The 20729-nt window shown below is 34.9% G+C and overlaps 2 protein-coding genes across 2 annotated transcripts in view; one reads left to right on the forward strand and one right to left on the reverse strand.

Moving 5' to 3' along the window:
- futsch (microtubule-associated protein futsch) overlaps positions 1 to 20729 on the forward strand; it is a 221540-nt gene that overhangs the window by 76388 nt on the left and 124423 nt on the right. The window lies entirely within an intron of this gene.
- On the reverse strand, positions 1907 to 3050 carry LOC108365266 (uncharacterized). Its single transcript, XM_017619265.1, has 2 exons — positions 2984 to 3050; positions 1907 to 2896 (listed from the first exon to the last, which is right to left on the reverse strand). The coding sequence occupies exon 2, from the start codon at positions 2828 to 2830 to the stop codon at positions 2015 to 2017; it is 816 nt and encodes a 271-aa protein (XP_017474754.1). The 5' UTR covers positions 2831 to 2896; positions 2984 to 3050; the 3' UTR covers positions 1907 to 2014.

The following is a 20729-nucleotide window of genomic DNA, read 5'->3' on the forward strand; positions in this document are numbered from 1 at the left end:
CACTGCTGAAGATTTAAACAAGGATTAAACGATTTGTCTTCCACTATACAGATTTTCTACTTGTCTCTCACCTTCTCAAAATATTTATACTCCTGAATGTGCACACGCATCACTCGCCTTCAGTCGCTTTTTAATGAAACGTGCCTGACGAAGCGCAATAACAGATTTTTCTTTGAACTTAAAAAGGCAAAAGAGTAGTCCAGCTGCACAACGAATCTCTCATAGCCAACGGGATAAATGAAATCCCGCCTTTTGAAATGCTATGTATTGTTTGTACAAGTAAGAGGAGAATGCAATTGCAAAATCGCTGCTAGCGCCAATGAAAACAAAATCCAGAAAGGAAAAACACCATTACATTGGATTGCATTGAATTGTTGAAAGTTCCGTCCCGAAAGGTATGCTAGGCGACAAAAGCGCTGAGGAAATGGTGAGGGAAAAGATAGAGAAAAATGCTTTAACAGCTGGCAATGGCTAAGCAAATACTTCCGGGCATGGGGCATGGCAATTGTTAACATTTTTTGTGTAGTTTTGGTGGGTCTTTATTAGTCTCACCAATATATCTCCTTGTTTGTTTTTTTTTTTAATTAACAGCAGCACACACTCCGGTACAAATAGAAAATTGTCGCTTCATAGGCAGAGCGCGCTTCTAAGGCAAACAATTCAGATTTAAGCTGCACCGCAAATACAGAATACAAATGGCTAAAACTTTATTGCACACTTCATAAACAGCAGAAAGACAGAGGTTGGTTTTCCCATGGACAGCCGATGTGCGAAAGTGCTAAATTTGAGTGAAAGCTCTAAAAAGTTTTTGAAAAGTTTTGATGCTTCATATGTACTTATGTAGTAAATATGTATATAATGAAAGCTTTCAAACTAGAAAGCTCTGTTTTTTTTTTAATTTTTGAAAGTGGACTTAAAAAGCTTTTAGATAAAGGCTTTTCCACTAAGTGCAGCGCAAATACAGGTTTGAGAAAGTTCAAAATTTTAGTGAAAGCTCTTAACATTGAGCAAAATTTAAAATTGAATTAAAAGCTTTGAGGCATGATAAGCAAGCTGCGAAATCTTAAATGAAAGCTTTCAAACTAAAAAGCTCAGTTTTTAAAGTTTGTGAAAGTGGACCTAAAATTCTTTTAGTTAAAGCATTTCACCAAATGCAGCATAGTTATTTGCCTGTAATTAGGTGAGAAACATATATGTACAATACTTATGAAAGATTTTAAATGATGATAGCAAGAAATACGGAGAAAATGCCTAACAAAACTCTGATGTGAAGGCTTAGATTTGTAATGAAGTATTTTCATAATTTTTGTTTGTTATCATTTATGACATGTATTTATATACATATGTGAAGGTTTTATGGATATTGGAGAATTTAAAAAGCTTCTAGGAGAAAGCTCTTCACCATATTTAGGCAAATGTAGCTAGTATACTTTAGTCAGAGCTTTTGAATGGTGATGATTTTAAATATGGAAAAATATTTATCAAATCTCTCCGAAGAAAGCTCAGATTTTTGATGATTTCTGATATTTTTTATTATAATACATGCGAAGCTATCGCAAGCAGGTGCAGAGTAATGAACTTTCTAACAGAAATTTGTTGTAAATGGTGATGGTCTGTAATACAGGAAAATGTTTAACAATTTTCTCAATTGTTAATCTAATCTGGTTAAGATCCGATCAGCGGATCATGAGATATATATATATATATATTTTTTTTATATGAGAGTTGAAGTCGGTTTTTTTTTGCTAAAAATTACTTGTTTGGCTAATAGTGTGAGAAAACATGAGTGAGCAGTGGCGGATTTAAATATTTGCCGCCCCTAGGCAATTCATAACTTGCCGCCCTTTTTTCACGAAAAAAAAAAAATATATATATATATATCAAATATGATTGTTATTGTCAGTGCTTTATTACAATATAGTTCGTTAATAATGAAATACATAACGGAATTAACAAATTCGACATCAGCATGGATAAGGTATTCAACAAAAACCCTCTTTCAAACACTTCTTTTTCACAGTTCTTTACGTCTTGATTTTTCAGCTGCGAATTCGCGGATAATATCTTCACAATCGATAGATAGAAACAAATCTGACTCTATAGTCAGCAACGCAAGAGCATTCAGTTTGTTTTCGCTCAATGAAGATCTGAGATAGTTTTTCACGCGTTTTAAAACAGAAAACGATCTTTCTGCGCTACAATTGGAAATAGGAATTGAAACAAACATCCGCAACGCAATTTCAACATTAGGGTAAGAGATCTGCAGATTATCCTGTCTCAGCATTTTCAACAGTTCCAGAGGAGAATAATTTAAAATCTTCTTTTCGGTGCAGTATGCCTTGAAAAAGACCATTTCATTTCCCAAATTTTCCTCAAGATCTTGGGTGTAGTATTGGCTCAATATGATGGATTTTTCACGTAATTCTTCGTTGCTCAGATGTTTCATATCAGTGATGAGAGAAAATTTCGAATAGATTTTTTGATACGCCTCACGTCTCCGTGTCAATTCTGTCAAAGTACGGTCCAAGATAACGTTGAATGTGTTGACACGAAAGTTGTCTCGGCCACTCAATTGGATACTATTGTCCCTATTTTCACCAGGTTGTAGATTCTGATTCCTTCGACGCTGCCTGAGTGTTTTGTATTCCTGAATTGTAGAAATAGAGAGAGCTTTCTCTTCATATTGATCGAATTCTTCGCGAGTGTCAGACACAACTTTAATGAGTCCGTTGAACAAAGAGATCACTTCAGAAATAGTCGTATTCACATTTTGCAATTTCTTGCTGACTGCATTGAATGATGTCAATAAGAAGCTCCATAAACCTTGCATAAATGCAGTCTCCAAAAGTTCTAGTTGAATACGTATTCCTGTAGCTTCGTTCCTTGTAATTGCTTTTTCATGTGGGTCTTCTTCAATTGCTACTAATGCTGCAATAGTCTCTGTGTAAAATAATTCAAGCGTTCGAGTTGCATCGCTTCGGGCAGAGGTTTGGACAAGTAGAATCCAATTATCAGGACATTGAAGTAGCGCTATGCGAGTATACAAAATAAAATCGCTCATTCGGAAGATTTTTTGACCTCGCGCAAGACAAACAGAAGACCATACACAGATACACTGCCTAATTTGACATACGACGGAAGCTGACCTTCAGATTATTCACGTTATGATACACTTATGAAAAACTGGTGGGCTTGGAATCAAGAATTTTCTAGAAAATGCACGCTCGTTTTTCGGCAGTGTTGTCAAGTGTGGTAACCTTTTAGATGATTCTCGTTCTCGGGCAGCGTGTCGGCTGTTTCTCTGCGTCACGCGCAGGCGCGCCGTCAGGTTTCTAAGCCGCGTGAATGAAAGTTAAATGGAAATTTCAACGACTGCTATACTAAGGAAAAATTCGCAGCGTAATTCTAATTTTGAATTGTATTGAATGAGATGAATCATTAATAATATTTTACAGACACAAACACAATTTCAAGTGCAGCTGAATCCAAATAAATTTTTTTCTTTTAATTTAGCTGTCTTAAATTTTGCCGCCCCTTAATTCTGCCGCCCTAGGCTTCAGCCTATGTTGCCTGTACGATAAATCCGCCACTGTGAGTGAGCACAACCAGCGGTACATAGACTGTTCAGCAGCAAGTGCAATTTCGAGTGGCAATGTTGACGCGGTAACAATGAAAAATAGCCAAAGCGGAAATTTGCTTTAAAATGTGCGAACCGACAAAACAGCAGGCAGTCAAGTTAAGTTAAGGCAAAGCAACAACAACCTTAACTATAACAATGACAAAACGTTGTTGGGGATGTGCAAATACGATTGCGCCTGTAGCGAAAGGGCAAATAATAGTTGCAGAAACTGATGCGCCAACTGCAATTGTAGGTGCGGATAAAGAAATTTACATAGGTATGCCACTGGCAAAGGGTCAGAACTGTGAGTAAATACATATAAGTATAATGAGAAAAGCTATGCGCAGTTGATAGAAAGGTTAGTAGATACAAAGGTAGAGAGGCTGTTGGAAGTTGGTGAGTGGTCTACAACTGGTCAAGTACAGGTCTTATAAATACATAGCGGCAAAAATAAGGCGGTGTAAAAAAGGATAGCTCTCTGGCTCTCAGGCTGGGCGCGATTATACCCGTTGTGTGGAGATGGACTATTTGTTGATGCATTTTTTTTGCCAGTTGCCTATTTTCTTACTGTTTTCAGGCAGTAGTGTTCGTCATAGCCGTGGCTGCCACTTGTGAAAAAAAAAGACAAAACGGAAGTGTTATAGTCATCAACTTTGATGAGTAAGCATCTGTAGAGGCCAACCCACCTGTATGGTTGAACTCAAGTAGTGTGCTCGAGCACGTATAACTACAAGCAGGGTGAGAAATCGAGGCACAAAACAGATACACTTATTTGGTTGACTGGGCATTCAGGGCCCCGAAAAGGGTAAAAGACTTCTTAGAGATTGTTTCAACATTTTCCGCAAGTCTTTAATGATTCTGGACGCTTTTTATAGTAATGTAAGGCAAACTTTATATGCGGACTATCGCCGGCTTAATCATGAAATTCATGTCTTTGACCGAATACCTTACCGGAATTGCAATGAGAGTGCCTCGGATTTGTAAAAAAATTTACTATAAGATGGCGAAGCTGCGTTTCTTGTATATTCAAATAAGTGAATGTCCAGCCTTTGGTCGGAAAAGGTACAGGTGTGGCGAACTCTCACGATACTTTGAGATTTATTTCGAGCCTTCTTAGGATATTTTTGTATTATCTGGTATTTTCTCCTCCGTTAGGGATTTTTAGGGACTTCACGGTATTCTTTGCGCTTTAATTTCGATAATTCATTCACGATTTTGCGTGACTTTTCTTCACTTACTTTGCTGGAACTATTTGAATTTTTTGGTATTTTTTATTTAAATTTTATATGGATTTCTCGGAATTTCTCACAGATTTACCGAGAAATTTTTGCATTTTTCAAAGCTTTTCGGAATTCTTCGTTCTACTTTTCGCAAAATTTCGTGATTTCTGTTAGATATTCAGAAGTTTTTGGTATTTTCCGGGATGTTTCAATATTATATTTTACTTAACGGGATGTACAAGACCATTTAGGGGCTTTTTAGAATTACTTGTACTTATATTTCGGGGTGATTTTAAGTATTTATAAATTATTATTTTTTTTTTTACTTTTCGTGCAATATTATTTTGGATATCTTGGAAGTTTTTTCTGAGAATTTTCGAGATTATTTCATCTAAGATTCCAATACCTTCTCTAAACTTTTGAGGTTTTTTGTGTTTTTTTTTATTTTTCTTACATTTCGTGACTTTTTCGGCATTATTTCTTTTTATCATTTGGAAAGAGCCTTACCGGGAACATTTCGGATTTACCTCTTTATATTTTCTTGATTCTTCGTGTATTAGCCATTCATGGATCAGTTCGAATTTTCGGGACATTTCCTCTGAGATTTCGGCACTTTTTCTGGATTTTGTGAGATAAATATTATGTATTGTTTCTGGGTTTCGACTTTTCCAGGATTTCGTTTGGAATTTTTGGGGTTTTTTTTCGGAAATTTTAACGGTTTTCTGTGTTCTCTTCGATATTATTTTTGTTATATTTTACTTTTTACTTTTTATATATTTTACGGCTTATTTGGATTTTTTCAGAATATTTTTATTAAAAAATTTTTTTTTTCATGGTAATTCAAAACATTTCAAAATTTTCCAGTGTAAATGTACGTCTAAATTTAAACTTGGCTTTTTATGAAGGCATTAGATATAAAAACGACAAAATAAGCGATATTTTTTACTCAAAATAATTAAACCAACTGAAATTATTTGCCGCCTACGAGTATTATGAAATGCATACCCGAAAAAATTTCTGAGGGCTGCGATTTTGAATCATTACCAATCTAAAAAATTCCTAAAAATTTAAAATCAAAGAAAAAATAAATATTTTGCACTTATTCAATCACAAATGATCACTGATTGCTTTCAATATAAATAAAAAGTTACTCGATAGCTGTAAATGACGGAGCTAGACTAGGCATATGCAAAAATTTAAACGATATTGTTTACATTTCATAAATCAATTATCAATATATGTATGTTTTTTTAATTTTTATTATTCCGACGAGAAACAATTTTTATTGCAAATATTGACAAATTGTCGGCACGTAGCCAAAACCAATAGGAATTGAAATTCACAATTACATTTTTCACCCTTTTGTTGTTTGTATTTATGTATGAATGCTTGTAAAAATCCCATTTAAATGTGTAAATAAATAAAACTGCAAATATATCTACATATGCATGAAAAGAAAAAATTGTATCAAAACCAGGGCCATACATAGCATAGAGAGATGCGGAACCAGGCAATAAAGCTGAAGAATGCAGCGCGAGGATTAAAGTATTAGAGCTGTGCGAGCATGTACATATGTATGCAAACAATATGCTGCATATTTCGAAATCTGCATATGCATTTACATAAATATTTTCATAAAGATGTATGTATATATGTATGTGCATAACTCATGCATAATAGACATGTCAGCTGCTGGCTGAAAAAAAAAACTCCAACTGATGACTGCAATCAAAATCGCACACATGAACACCCACATATAAATTCGCGCAGTTATAAATTTATAAATTCTTCACTCCGCGACTCAGATTTTTGCATGTGGGTTCGTTTCCTTGCTTATACCGACACATGTCAACAATGACAGCGTTGACAGACTGACAAATGGACGGACTTGCAAAAAGACAGCGCAAAGCACACATAATGAAGCTCAAAAAAAAAAACTTTATAAAATATGAAGTATTTTAAATGGAGGACACTGAGTGCGTGTAGACCGCAAACGCGGACGTTGTGAAACTTCATACAAAAAATCCAGAAAAGAAGAAGTTTGCGATATTTGATCTAATATGCTAAGTTGTCTTCAGCTTTGTTATGAATCGTATCTGATCCGTAACTTTAATTTGAATTCTAATTTTAATCTTGATCTTAATCTTAGTCTTGATCTTAATCTTAGTCTTAATCTTAATCTAAATTTTAATCTCAATCTTAATCATAATCTTAATCTTTATCGTAATCATAACCTTAAGCTTAATCCTAATCTTAATTTTAATCTTATAGCCGTATTCTAACAAAGTCACAAACTTTAGCTCATCACTGCTGTGATTTCTACCGCGCCTCAAAGCTTGCCGCTCAAAAAATATGCCGCTTCAATGCGATTTTTTAAATTTTTGTGTATTTTTCTAGCACTCAAAATCGAATTTTATGTGACACGTTTCTCGGCGCACTTGAAATCACAACAGTGATGAGCTAAGTTTTGTGACTCTCTTAGAATAGAGGGGTTAATCTTTATCTAAGTCTAACTCTTAATGTTATTTATAATCTTAATCTTAATCTCAATTTAAATGATAATCTTAATCTTAATCTTTATCTTAATCCTAACCTTTAGCTTAATCTTAATCTAAAATTTAACCTTAATCTTAATCTTAATCCTAATATCTTAATTTTTAACCTTAACCTTAGCCTAAATCTTCATCTTCTTCTTCAATCTCAATTTTAATCTTGATCTTCATTTTCAACTTCATCCACATGTTGATGTATCTCTTCATCGTAATCTTCTTCCTCCTCATCACATTCATCTTTATGTGCCTCTTCTAGTTCATCTTCATCATCATCTTAACCTTCGTCATCATTCTCATCTTCGCCTACATATTCATCTTCTCTACATCTACATTTTCATCCACAGCTTATTCCTCATATGTATGTCTCATTTTCACCATCATCTTCATATTTACCTTCAGTTTCACTTTCGTCTGTCTGTTTTATATTTGTCTTTCTCCTTTGTCGTTGCCTTTGCCTATATCCCTATTTTTGTCTTTTTTTTATTTGTCACCCCCCGCCACCAATGGCTGTCAACACTGCCGTTCATTTTCTGTTCAGGCATTCCCTATAGGCCTATGTACCATTTTCACCCTGGTGAAGTCAGGGAGGAAGTGTCACTTAAAAAAAATAAAAACCTGACAAAATTTCGCACCTAGAACGATTGCGTTCCACCAGCGACGCATCATTAGCAAAAAACAAGTAAGAGCAGCGCTGTCTTCGGCTATGCCGAAGGCTTCATACCTTTCATGAACATCTGCAAATTTTACTTTGACAGATTACTGCTTTTGAATACATCTGCATACATCGATAGAGGAGTTACATACTTATATAAAAAATCGCATCTAAACAATCAGAGGTATGGAAGATATACTTTATATGGCACCAATCTAAGTGATTTTCACTGCTATGTGATCGGTATGTAAACCGGTAACACAATTTATTGGGTTTAGTTTCCTACATAAAGGAGATATATCGCAAAAACTGGTATCTGAACAATCAGTGCTATAGGAGATAAAGCTTATACAGCATAGATTTTGACGATTTTCTCAGTAGACTTTGTATTATTATTTATAAAATATCTTACGAAATTTATCGGTTTTAGCTGTTCAAATAAAGAAGTTTTACAGTAAAATCCCATATCTGAACAATCAGATGTATGGAAGATATATGTTGTAGTCACCCGATCCTTGTTATTTTCACTGTAAGTATTCTGTTAATAATGAGTGAAAACAGTGCGAAATTTCATGTTCCTAGCTACATAAATGGAGGAGTTATAACGAAAAATCTTATATCTGAACAATCAGTTGTATGGGAGCTATATGTTATAGTGGTCCGATTCTTCCGGTTCCGACAAATGATTAATACATTATAAAAATACACCCACCTACCAAATTTCATCCGGATATCTCGAAAACTGAGAGACTAGATTGCATACAAACAGACAGACAGACGGACAGACGGACAGACGGACAGACGGACAGACGGACAGACGGACAGACGGACAGACGGACATGGCTAAATCAACTCAGCTCGACGTTCTGATCATATAAGTATACATTTTCATGGGTCTATCTCTTTTTGTTCTGGTACTTACAAACATCGGACCAAAGTTATAATACCATTTCATGCTCATGAAAGGTATAAAAACGCGTTCGCATTCTGGCCGATAAACTAGACGAATTTGCTTCCAAAAATCACAACACTTATAGCAACTTTAAAAAAGCTCATTAAAATGCTTCGCGGAAACTCTTTCAACACAAGCGAACTAGGCAGCATCTAGCTTCAGCCGGTCAGATGCTTTGCAGAAGTACAATCAATTTCTTCACTGCAACACTTGTACAAGAAAATGAGCGTGGCCGTATTTACCACGTCGATACCGAAGTTACAAACACTAGGTATTCAACAAGCTGAAAAGGTGGAAGGGCTAGATAAAGGCCTATAACTTCGCTTCTGGCGTGTGCAAGCTTTGGTCAAGCGTAACGTTGCTATCCAATTCGGAGACGCGCATTGACAAGAGTGATAATTTCGTTCGGTTAAGACGCCTCGAAGTACCTGAGCGATGCGCACTTAACTTCAACCGGCAATTTATATATATTACATCCTTGCGTGAATTAGGTCAAGCGTCGAGGCTGCACAAACTGCCAAAAATCAGTGTGCCTTTTACCTACCGGAATTAACCTGCTGATGCTGTAGAAAGTGGATAAGGCGGCAAAGGACCATAACAGCAAAGTTCTCCGTCGGTACATGACAACTTCTGTGCTTCCCAGCTTGTAAAATTCATAGAGAGTGGTCTCTTTACCCAAGACCGGAACCTGCCGGCTATGATCAGTTACCTCTTGCTTTTAATCCTAACAACCGGTGTAGGGGAACAATAATCTTTCGTGATTAAGCACTGAAACCCATAAAAATTAATGGAGGTTTAATTTTTACTTACCAGAGCTCCCCCGGGTATCAAGGTTAGAGATCCTGATTTCATATGCCAACGCTAGCTTGATGGTGGTGACCGGCAATGGTTTCAATGGCCTAAATATGCTTGAAATTGTGCCTGTAAGTAAATACAAGTAGCCTAAATCTGGCAATAGGTCGGTCCTAGATTATGTAGCGAAGTTTGGTCACGCAATAAAAGAATCTTCAAACATCCACAAACACAGCAGTCCACATAACTGCGCGATATCTAATCTAGACTGACGGGCCCAAAATGGGCTGCAGAGTGTGTGTGGGGTAGTCTCTGATATGTTAATTGCCTCTCGTTTCGACTACCGAACTTTGCTAGCATCTTGCCAGTGGAAGTGCTGGGTATCGAAAGGAAAGAAGCTACGAAGGAGTACACTGGGAATCCATTTTAGCAGAAAGCCAAATGGCACTTGTGGCACCGGGGAAAAAATCTAAAGTAGTCAGAGATTGCGAATTCAGATTAAGATCGACGGACGATTCAATACGTATGTCTCTCAACTCGGTTGCCGGCCATAGGGATATAGACGGAAATGAGAGGGCTAACGTATTGGCTAAGGCCGGAGCTTCGCTTAATGAATCCGAAACACAGGCAATAAACGGTGCACTCGATCTCATCAAAACAAATATGCGTGTGTAATTTGCACGTATAGCTGCGGGTACAGCTGCAGTCTTGTAGATAGTAAGGAAACGGTTCCACATTATCTTTGCACGCTGAAAGCATTAGACACAAGGGCGATTCAGTGCTAATTTGGATCCTGGGTAAGTGCTCAAGCGACGCTTCTAGCAACCAAACAACAGAATTTCTTCTGATGCCGCCAGCACATCATCTACACAGCGATGCGTAGATGTTCCTAGTGATAGGAACTCAACATAACTCTGAACAATAAGTTCCTGGTCGGCTGCTGCTGATGACTGTACGCGATATTTTTTAGAAGCGGGACCTTCTCCTATACACGACCTAAAAGAGCAGCCTCCATTCATTGCAGAGGAAGAGCTTCAGCTGCCTCCAAAGGACTGCATTACACTGTTACTATTAAGTACGGTCATACGGGTTATGAGATAACCAATATAAATATGCTCCCATCAGGCCACTTTACTAGCACTTGCCCCTCTTGCCCTTTGACCCGAATCCATCGAAACAGCACGTTTTCTAGGCCTGCCGTTAAAATGCTGGAAAAAATTAATAAAAATAAGTTATGAACACTGCGTTGGTAAATTAAATAATTTTTTGATTCCCGGCCATTTATTGCACTTTTTTGCAAAACTTTTTTTTAAGATTTACGCTTGATTTGTCCTTCAGCCATCATTGCCACACTTCTCCTTTTATGTGTTCGACGTGCCATAACCAACGGCAAACATTCGCTTCGCTGCAGCAATTGCCAATTATTTGTATTGCAACGGTGAATAGACTCGTATATATATATCCATTTTCAATTTACGTAGATACTGAAATCGGTTGGAACCCCTCGAAATGCGCTATGCAACTGCAACATAACCGCACATGCTGATTTGTCAGCACCCGCACATGTGAATCTACATATTTACATACAAGTAGATGTACTGACATATGTATCCCCTCTGTTTTCCGTTGCCTCCTTTTTGCACACACACACACACGCAAGTAACTGTGTGCCGCTTCCATGCTGTGCTCCAGACATGCTGGCACCAATTTCAACCGGACGATTCTATCTCGCGAATATTTTCCAATCAAAGCACATAAATGCACACATATTCATGTGTGTTCTTATGTACAGATGTGTATGTCAGCTGTCCTCCAACTAGCACGGAGGACGACGACGACCTTCCTTCACGCTGCTTGACTACTTGACTGCCTGACTGCCTGACATGCCTGACATGCTGACTACGTCCAGCTGACGCTGCTTTTGCTGTGGCAATATTCTGCTAGTTCAGTACTTTTTGGCTGCCAACCAGGCTGGCAAGCGTGCGGTCCAGCAGCCTGCGAGAGACAGGGAGACCTAATAGACTTTCTTTGTGCTATGTGTGTGTATTAGGTTTTACATGTGTTGGTTAGTTAGTTTTATTTTCATTTTTTGTCTGTTGGTTTTTTAATTAATTGTAAGCAAGAAATAATTATTGTTCGGAGGTTGTACTACATTCTCACTACAGATTTTTGTGGCGCGCTAAGGACATGTGCTATTAGCGGTTGGAGAATGGCATTAATGTCCTACACATGCCGCCAGTCTTATGTCCCTAAATGGTTGGATAGCCCATCCATACATGCCCCATATTCTCAAATGCAGCTAAATGTGGATGGCTTGGTTTAGCCGGCCGTCAAATGCGTTGGATGTTTAATTAAAAACGTGGCTTTGAAGCGGATTTTGTAATTATTAGTTCTAACACATATGTTCTTTATAACGTAATATTAAAGTTTAATGATGTATTTAAGTTAAGAAAGGATAATAATGCATTCCATGTTTAGTTAATGGAACAGTTTGTATGATTTTTCTACAAATATAGTTTAGCTCAGCGCTACCCTCCCTGAGCAAAACTATGCATTTAGTATGTACGTGAATATTTTTTTTTCTGGCGGTTACTTGTAATTCTGTGAGCTAATGAATAGAAACACTGTGTTAAATAAGTCGCACATTATCTTCAAAATAGCCACAACTCAAAATCAGATCCGAAAATTTAACTGCTTGTGAATGGTACAAATTCAACGCATTTAATACCAAACCAGGTATAACAGTAGTTTTCTAGATAGAGATGGTAATAGTGAGAAAAAATATTTGAAGATAAATCCTACGAATTGATCCATGCATAAATATCTATCTTAATTTTTTTTTTTGATTTCTGCCCCTTTTGAAGATGGTGTGCGAAGTGTCTTTAATAAGTGTCACCGATACTCAATCACTTTTTTGGTTTCACACTATATTTTTTAACAATTCTTTGAACGCTGCATTTGCATTGCTGCCAGCCATATAAAAAAAAAGTAAGTGCGCCTGGGCCACGCTGGAAAAATAAAACTTACGTTACATATCTACATATTACATACATACATATATACATCTGCTTTTGCTTAAGGTTATATTTTTTGTCTTTTTTCTATCTAGATCCCTACCTCTTCCCCTGTTCGTTCTAATTACATTTATGTTTTTTTCCTTTATCTTCATTTTTATCTTTATACACTACCGATAATAAAATCGATAGTAACATCCAACAAAATATCGATAACAAAACTGATAAAAATATCGATAACAAAATCGATAAAAATATCGCTAACAAAATCGTGCAAAATATCGATAACAAAATCGTGAAAAATATCGAAAACAAAATCGATAAAATATCAATAGCAAAATCAATGACAAATTCGATAGCAAAATTGATAATAATATCAAAATCGATTAGAAAATCGATAGAAATACCGATAAAAAAAAGCCATACAAATTTCGATAACAAAATCGGTAACAATAATAATAATATTTTAATCTCCCTTTCTCCATGTTCATCTTTAGTTGTATCGATATCCTCATCCTCAAGTTTTTCTCTATATTTATCTTTGTGTTTACTTTTACGTGTATCATTTCCTTCTTCTACATATTCCCCTTTACCTTTGCCCTCATATAAGTAAAGTGTTTAAATTTTCCTTTGTCTTCACTTTTGCCTTTATCTTTACGCATCTTTGTTTTTGTTTTTATTTTTGCCTTTACCTTTATTATTTTCTTTATCTATGTACGTACTTATTAATAACATACATTCAAGAGGCGCTTGTTTCCGTCCCAACCGTTTCCATTGCACTATTTCCGTTGCACCATTTCCGTTAAATTTGCGAATTGGCTCCCAACCAACCAACCGCCGCTAAAGAAATTTCACTTCAAAAATCTTTATCAAAATTCCTAGCAAAAGAGGCCAAACGCAACTTGAATTACATTAACAGATTCAGTCACATTCTTCCAGGAAAGAGCACGTTGTGTACATATATCAATGGATCTATTTTAACGATATCTAAAGATCACATCGCTCAATTAGCAAATGTGTGCATGTTCTCATAAGTGGAAATTAGACTATCGGTCAAGCTCATTAACATCAAAAAGGATTAGTATTCCATATGGTATCGCAGTACGTCTTGTGCGCTTCAGTCGTCAACCACACCTAAGCATTCTATAAGTCCTCAACAAAAATTTGCGTATTAATTAATTAGTTTACAGTCCTATTTTCCCAAAAACAATGACATAATCTCAAAAACCTGAAGCACATAAATTTTATTAAACCCACTGATATAGACTGAGACTAAAGAAAACTGCAAGCTAAGTACGAGTATAATTTGTAAATATTTACCAAGTAATCGATTAAAAGTTTGTGGGCATAATTAAGTGATTTAAGCAAGCCAGAGCAAGTGAAGCAGAAACTGAAGGTTAAATGAAAAACACAACGAAAACAAGGAAAAACACACCAAGAATATGAGATGTATAATAGTTATGCAAGCTAAACTAAGTGCAAATTCAAGCCTCAAATGAATGTGAAAAGTTTGCACAGAATTATATAAATATTACTGAAATAAAGGGAAAGAGAAAGTTAAATTTGAGAAACTTCATAAAACTTGCTGGTCGTTATACTTGGTATATTTTTTATGCATATCTCGGTGCGTTGTTGTTGATGTATATTTGTGAAATTTCTTCTACTAAAATCCGCCAGCTGTATCTCAAACAGTTTCTAGCTGCTTGCTTCTTTCATTTCTTTTGTTTCCCCAGTGTCTATTGTCCGCACTCTGCAATTGCGATTTTTATTCTTATTTTCATACATTCTTCAAAAGCCATCACGTATGTTGCACATAAATTGTAAGCAAATAACGTCTGCAATGCCTCAACAAGCCAAAGGCTCAATGGTAAAGTAAGTATGCTTGTGCCATAGTTAGTCACTTATCTTGTGTGTACTCCATTTTTTGCTTCTGTCATTTTCTTGTTTTTGCACCCGGGTGCCCAGCTGCCCGGGACTTTAGGTAGTTGCTGTTATGCATAAAGTAAATTTATTCAGTAAATTTCTTGAAAGTTACATACCGTTTTATGTAATAACTTATGTGAAAGCACCTGACGCTGCATGTTGACTTCGGAGTAGCTGTTGCGTATACGCAGTGGTGCGCTAGACTTGAGTGCTGTGAAGAGCCAGCTTGGCAGAATTTTGATAGAATTTTTTGAAGCAAGAAAAGCAAGTACAAGTACATATGCGTGAGAGTAACGAGGCCAATTCAAAATTACCAGTACTAAATTGCAATAATGGATGCCCTTCGGTATTTTTAGGCATTCGTAGAACTTCTCAGGCTTTCTCGGAAACGTTCAGTAATTTTTTCGAGTCATTTAGGAATTTAAAAGAATTTGCTTTCACAAGTTTTGCAATACTTTTCTTATTAATTTTTGGCCCATTTCCTAAATTTTCCGAGTCCACTCAGAAAGTCTTCAGCTTTTCTTTAAATCTTTGGATCTTTCTGGAACTTTGCTGCTTTTTAAAATTTTTTTCGGAACCACTTTTTTGAATTTGTTCGTATCTTTTTTCCGAAATTTATTGAGTTTCCCAGATTCTTCGTGTTTTCTTCTCAAATATTTTCTCGAAACTGTTAAGTATTTTTTTCAGGACTTATCGGTATTCTTCAGGAAGTGGCAGGATTTTTCGGTAGGTAGGGACATTTTGGCAGTTTCCCGATTTTTTGAGTTTTTTTTTTTTAATTTTTTGCTTTACTTATCGGGATGTGTTCTGTACTGTTTAGATTTTTTCGTTATTTATGGTGATATACTTTTCGGTATAAGTGGTTGAAAGTGTCTACTGCCACTCGGTATGGCCTGGCTTTTATCCCTGATCCAAGGAACATCTAAACTGTAAAAAGTTTGTTTCTAATAGCAGTCGCCCTTCTGCGTATAATGGCAAACTTTCGAGTGGATTCCTGCCATGAAAAAGTTTCTCATAAAATCCATATGCGTAACGAAATCAAAACGCACACCACAAATTGAAGGAGAAGCTCGGCCAAACACAAAACCAAAAGTGTAGGCGTTTAACTATTTGTATTATTAAGATTTTCGGCATTTTTTTCGTTACTTTCTTGAGACTTTCTCGGGATTTTTTTTTGATTTTTGCGACACTTTTCTTAGTTTTGTCGGGAATTTTCGAGATACCTCGTGTTTCCTCGGAACTTTTCGGGACCGTTCAGTATTTTTTCGGAACTCTTCTGAATTTTATCGGATTTTTTCGGAATGTTTTCGAAGTCATTCAGTTTAATTTTAACTTATCGGAATTTCTGGAGATATTTCGTGTTTTTTCGGAACTTTTTGGACCGCTCGGCATTGTCTCGAAACTCTTATGAATTTTATTGGCATTTTTCGAAATATTTTTGAGTACATTATTTATTTGCATTTTTCCCCTTATTTTTTAGTATTTTTCCGCAGTTTTTGAAGATATTGGCATTCTACTATCCAGGAGACTTCGGTTTGTTTTGGATCTTTTATGAAACTTTTCGGAATTTCATCGGAATTTCGCAAATATTTCGTGTTTATTTTTTCACCTTTTTTGGGACTCTTTAATTTTTTTAAAGGAACTTTGGTACATTTTCTAACTTTATAAATATTTTTGGGTGTCCTCGGCCTGCGACGTGATTTAGTTTACGAGATACTTTGGGATGCTATCAAGACCGTTCAGGGGTTTTCGGAATTTTTCGTTTTTTACTTTTCCGGGTTTTTCTTCGAGACTTTCCCAAATGTTTTTGTACTTATTCGGAAGCTTTCTGGATTTTTCAAAGACTTTCCAGGACACTATTTTTTATTTTCCGGGAGTTGTCGGGAATTCTTCGGAATTTTAGTGACTTCCTGGCCAAACCATACATTTCATTTTAATTTTGAAATTAAGAACGCATAAGAAATTAAGAATGAATGGTTGTTATTATGTGCTAAAAATATTACTAGCCTAATTTAGTCTTTCACATATTTTTGCATTAACACTAAAAAGCAAAAGATAATCGGTATTTCTTGCTGAAAAAAATAATAATTCAAAACAAAAGGTTTGAGAGCTGTAAGACAAAGGAAAATTAATATAAAATGACTCACAAGAAAAATAAATTTTATTCTGTCAAAATTTTTCAAATCAGTATGCATCTCTCAAGAAAAAATTGCTCGTATACAAGGCACATTAAACAGGTAGTATCAGTAGAGCAAAAACCACATTTGCGTGTATTTTGTTGTTGCTTCTGGTATCGAAAGTGTCAAAAACTGTTCTGAATTTTTTCTTCTAAATCAAAGCGTGCCATGTGAAATACAAAAAATTATAAAAAATAAAAAATTGAAATTGGAAAAAATAAAAATTGATGCAACTTTCTTTCCTAGTAAATTTGTTTGCTTTTCGAAGCATTGATCCATCCTTTGCAAGGCCCTGTAATCAGCGGTCGTGCTGCTGAGTTGGGCGAACGTACCAAAAGCTGCTATTCAATCGCTTGGTTTGTATGGAAAAAGGTTTCACATGCAAATGGATTTTAACAATTCAGAATTTTTGTGAGAAAAAATTAAAAATATTTGACATTTTCGAGACCAAATAATTTGAAAATAAATCAAATCAGCTGCTCTACTGATACTACCTGTTCAATGTACCTTGCTCGTATATTTATTTCATGTAACAGAAATAATGAAAAAACAAATTCTAGTAATTTTTCTTTAGAAAATTGTTTTCCTTTGCATACCCAAAAACTGACATTCGTTCAAGAAAGGACTTTTTCACAAAAAGGAGGGAAACTTGGCGCTCAATCAACTACATTTTGTTGTTCCCCCACAAAGGCAAAAAATGAGTAACGTATTTCAACGTATCTCAATGTACCCTTTTATTTCTGCAAATAAGAGCAAAAGCACTTTTAATGTCACTTGAGACCTAAGTATGCAACTTACAATTGACCAACGACGCGCCGAACAAACGCACTTATGTAATGCGGCAAATTACACACATTTCAACGCCACCCTAATAAAGGGGGGGTCAACTCAAAGCACGTTGCGCAACTGTAGCTACGCACTTTTTAGTGCTACAACCCAAATCGGTACAGTTGCCACTGCAAATGATAGCATTCACTTGTACGCATTTCTTTCGCATTTTATTTGCACATTTCGCTGTGACTTGTTTTATATTTTCTACAAAGTTTGTCTTTTCTTTATTTAAGTATATATGTATGTATGTACATAGTCTGTGTGTAGGCATTGCGTATCAAGGGCATATAAGAAAATGCAGCCAGTCATTGGGTTGTACATATATAAGTATGTAATTGAGTAAATACGTATGTGTTGTTTCTGCTTGTTTAGTAGCTTGTTAAAAAAACTGCCTCTAGCGCATAAATAAAATATTATATTTTTCTATGGACCAGTTGTTTATAGTTTCATGTGATACATTTTCTCATATTTTGTCGAATTTGTTGTGAAAGGCACGCACGCAACTTTTTCGAAATGTCATTGGAAAATATTTTGTTATATCTTTTATTGGTTTTCCTTTAGCAAACGTGCTTTGCATTAATGCAAAGCACCAGTCTCTTTTATTCCTAAGCCATTATATACAGTAATATCGCATATGTGCAGCCACAAAGAAATGCCAATTTTTATTAAAGTTGTGCAAATTGGATACTTTTATGATCTGTGAATAAAAAATAAAAGAAACTAATGTTTTGCATAAAATAGTTTAAGACGAAGCGCACAGTTTTTCGTAAAAAATACATGTAATTCCTGGAACAATATAGTTCAGGAATTTTGAGAGAAGTGCATTGATAAAAGCGAAATTTCGGTAGGATTAAAATACGAAAAATTTATTTTTCCAATCAATAAACAAATGCAGTGTTTTTATCGTTTTCTTTAACATTTTATGTTAATGTATCGTATGCGGATAATGTATCCTTTAACATTTTTGTCGACATCCTCAATTTCGCATACTAACCAAACTCAGTCAAAAAATAAAACACACTTTCTTTATTTCATTCGTCTTTTCAAAAAATTCTCAATGAGCCGCATTCATAACAAGCAAAAAAAGGCTAAGTTCGGACGGAGCCGATCATTAAATACCGGGCGTAAGTATTAAATATAGTTTTTTTTACCTTTCCGAAAACTACCGCTACATGGTAGTAAGGGTGGTTTTACCCCTATTTCAATCATTTCCGATAGAGCGTTCAGTTAGACATAATGACATAAACTTATATAGTTATATGTGGGCGGTGTTACGCCCATTTTACAAAATTCCATAATAATGTTACTTCTTTTCAAGGGATTGTTGTTAGTATCAATTTTGTGTAAATTAGCGTCCTTAAATTTCGAAATATTGAGCTTCCAAACATTTCTGAAATTTACCGTTGTATGAAAAGTGGTCGTAATTTTAGTCCGATTTTAATAATTTTCAACGTTTTCAACTTTTATATGCCAAGCAAAATAACCACACCTAGTTTGGTACATATTGGTCCAACGGTTACCGAGATTCACTTATATGATCACATGTGGGCGGTTCCACGCCCAATTTCCAAAATTTGATCAGAAGCGTATTTTTTGCTTAAGAATTATTACAAGCATCAAGTTTGAATTCATTAGCTTATTTGTGCAATATTTCGTATTTCATTAAATCACCGTTATATGGGATGTGGGCGTGGTTATTGTCTGATTTCAAAAATTTTCATCCATTTGGTATATTGTACCCAGGCCAACAACTATGCCAAATGCGGGAGAAATAATTAGAGCGGTTACAGAGTTATACTCATGTAATCATAAGTGGGCGTGGCTACGCCCATTTTCCAAAAATTTATAATATTCTTATTTTTCGTGTAAAAATCATCGTAAATATAAATTTTGATTTGAAGTGTATGCTTTTTATTTAGAAGATTATGCTTCTACCCTAAAAATATTAGGTTCCGCTCGAAGTATCTGTCAGTATAGACTGGAGGAATTCTAATTTTTTCGAATTAAAAGTTTTTTTAGATTTTTTTTTTAATACAGTAAGTTTTTAATGCATACCAACCAAGCACCTATGTTTCATATTTTATTTTTCAAAAAAAAAAAATAAAATATTGAGAAATAGTGATATGATGTACGTTTTTTCTTATATGTTGTAGCTGAACTTTTTGTATTTTTTTTGCTAAAATTTTAGTTTTTAGGATATTGTTAAAAAACATTGTCTACTGAAAAGCATTAAAATAGAATCAGTTATACAAAACAAACTTTTCGACGAAATTTCGGAAACAAATAAAATGCCCTTTAAACTTGAATTTTTTTAATTTTGTTTTCCATTTTAGTTTTGAATGTTGGTTGTTAATTTCCAAAAAATAAAAAAAATATTAATTTTTGCATTTGAGAAGAATAAGTTAAGATTTTTCGCTGAAATAAAAATAAAATTATTTCTTTGAATTTAATTTTATTTTTTCTTCACTTTTGAATATTGGTTGTTGATTGCCACAAAATAATAGTTCCTAATGTTAAGTGGTGATTTTCATATATACATGTATGTATTCTTGATTGCTTGTTTATTAAATTTTTTATTTTTATTGTATTGTGAAATTTTACTACGTTAACCGATTGCTATAATTCTTTTTTTTTTTAAGGAAAGGTGGTACGTCAGGGGTGCCATCATACTAATTTCATTTAGATTAGATCATTGGATCATGAAGAAATTTTTATAGGAGAATTGAAGTCGGATTTATCATTTGCTTAAACATTTCTTGCTTATTAGTGTTTTTCAGTTTGATTTTAATTTTGGTTATAAATTTTATTTTTTTTTATGACTGAAATTTCAAAATTTCCTATTCTCAGTACTCAACCCTAATCATTTACACAGATACATACAATTTTTTTCTTCCTTTTCGGAATCTGTATCATTTTTTTATATTATTTTATTAATATATAATGACAGTTTGTGCTATTTTTCTTTAAAAATCGTATCTTATAATGCCTTTCTACTTA

The sequence above is a fragment of the Rhagoletis zephyria genome, unplaced genomic scaffold, assembly GCF_001687245.7.
Source record: "Rhagoletis zephyria isolate East Lansing unplaced genomic scaffold, Rhagoletis_zephyria_1.1 Rzeph_scaffold_00036, whole genome shotgun sequence".
Classification (NCBI taxonomy): Eukaryota; Metazoa; Arthropoda; class Insecta; order Diptera; family Tephritidae; genus Rhagoletis; species Rhagoletis zephyria.

Excerpts from the sequence above, each read along its gene's own strand:
- LOC108365266 (XM_017619265.1), bottom strand. The coding sequence starts at position 2,830 with ATGCAAGGTTTATGGAGCTTCTTATTGACATCATTCAATGCAGTCAGC.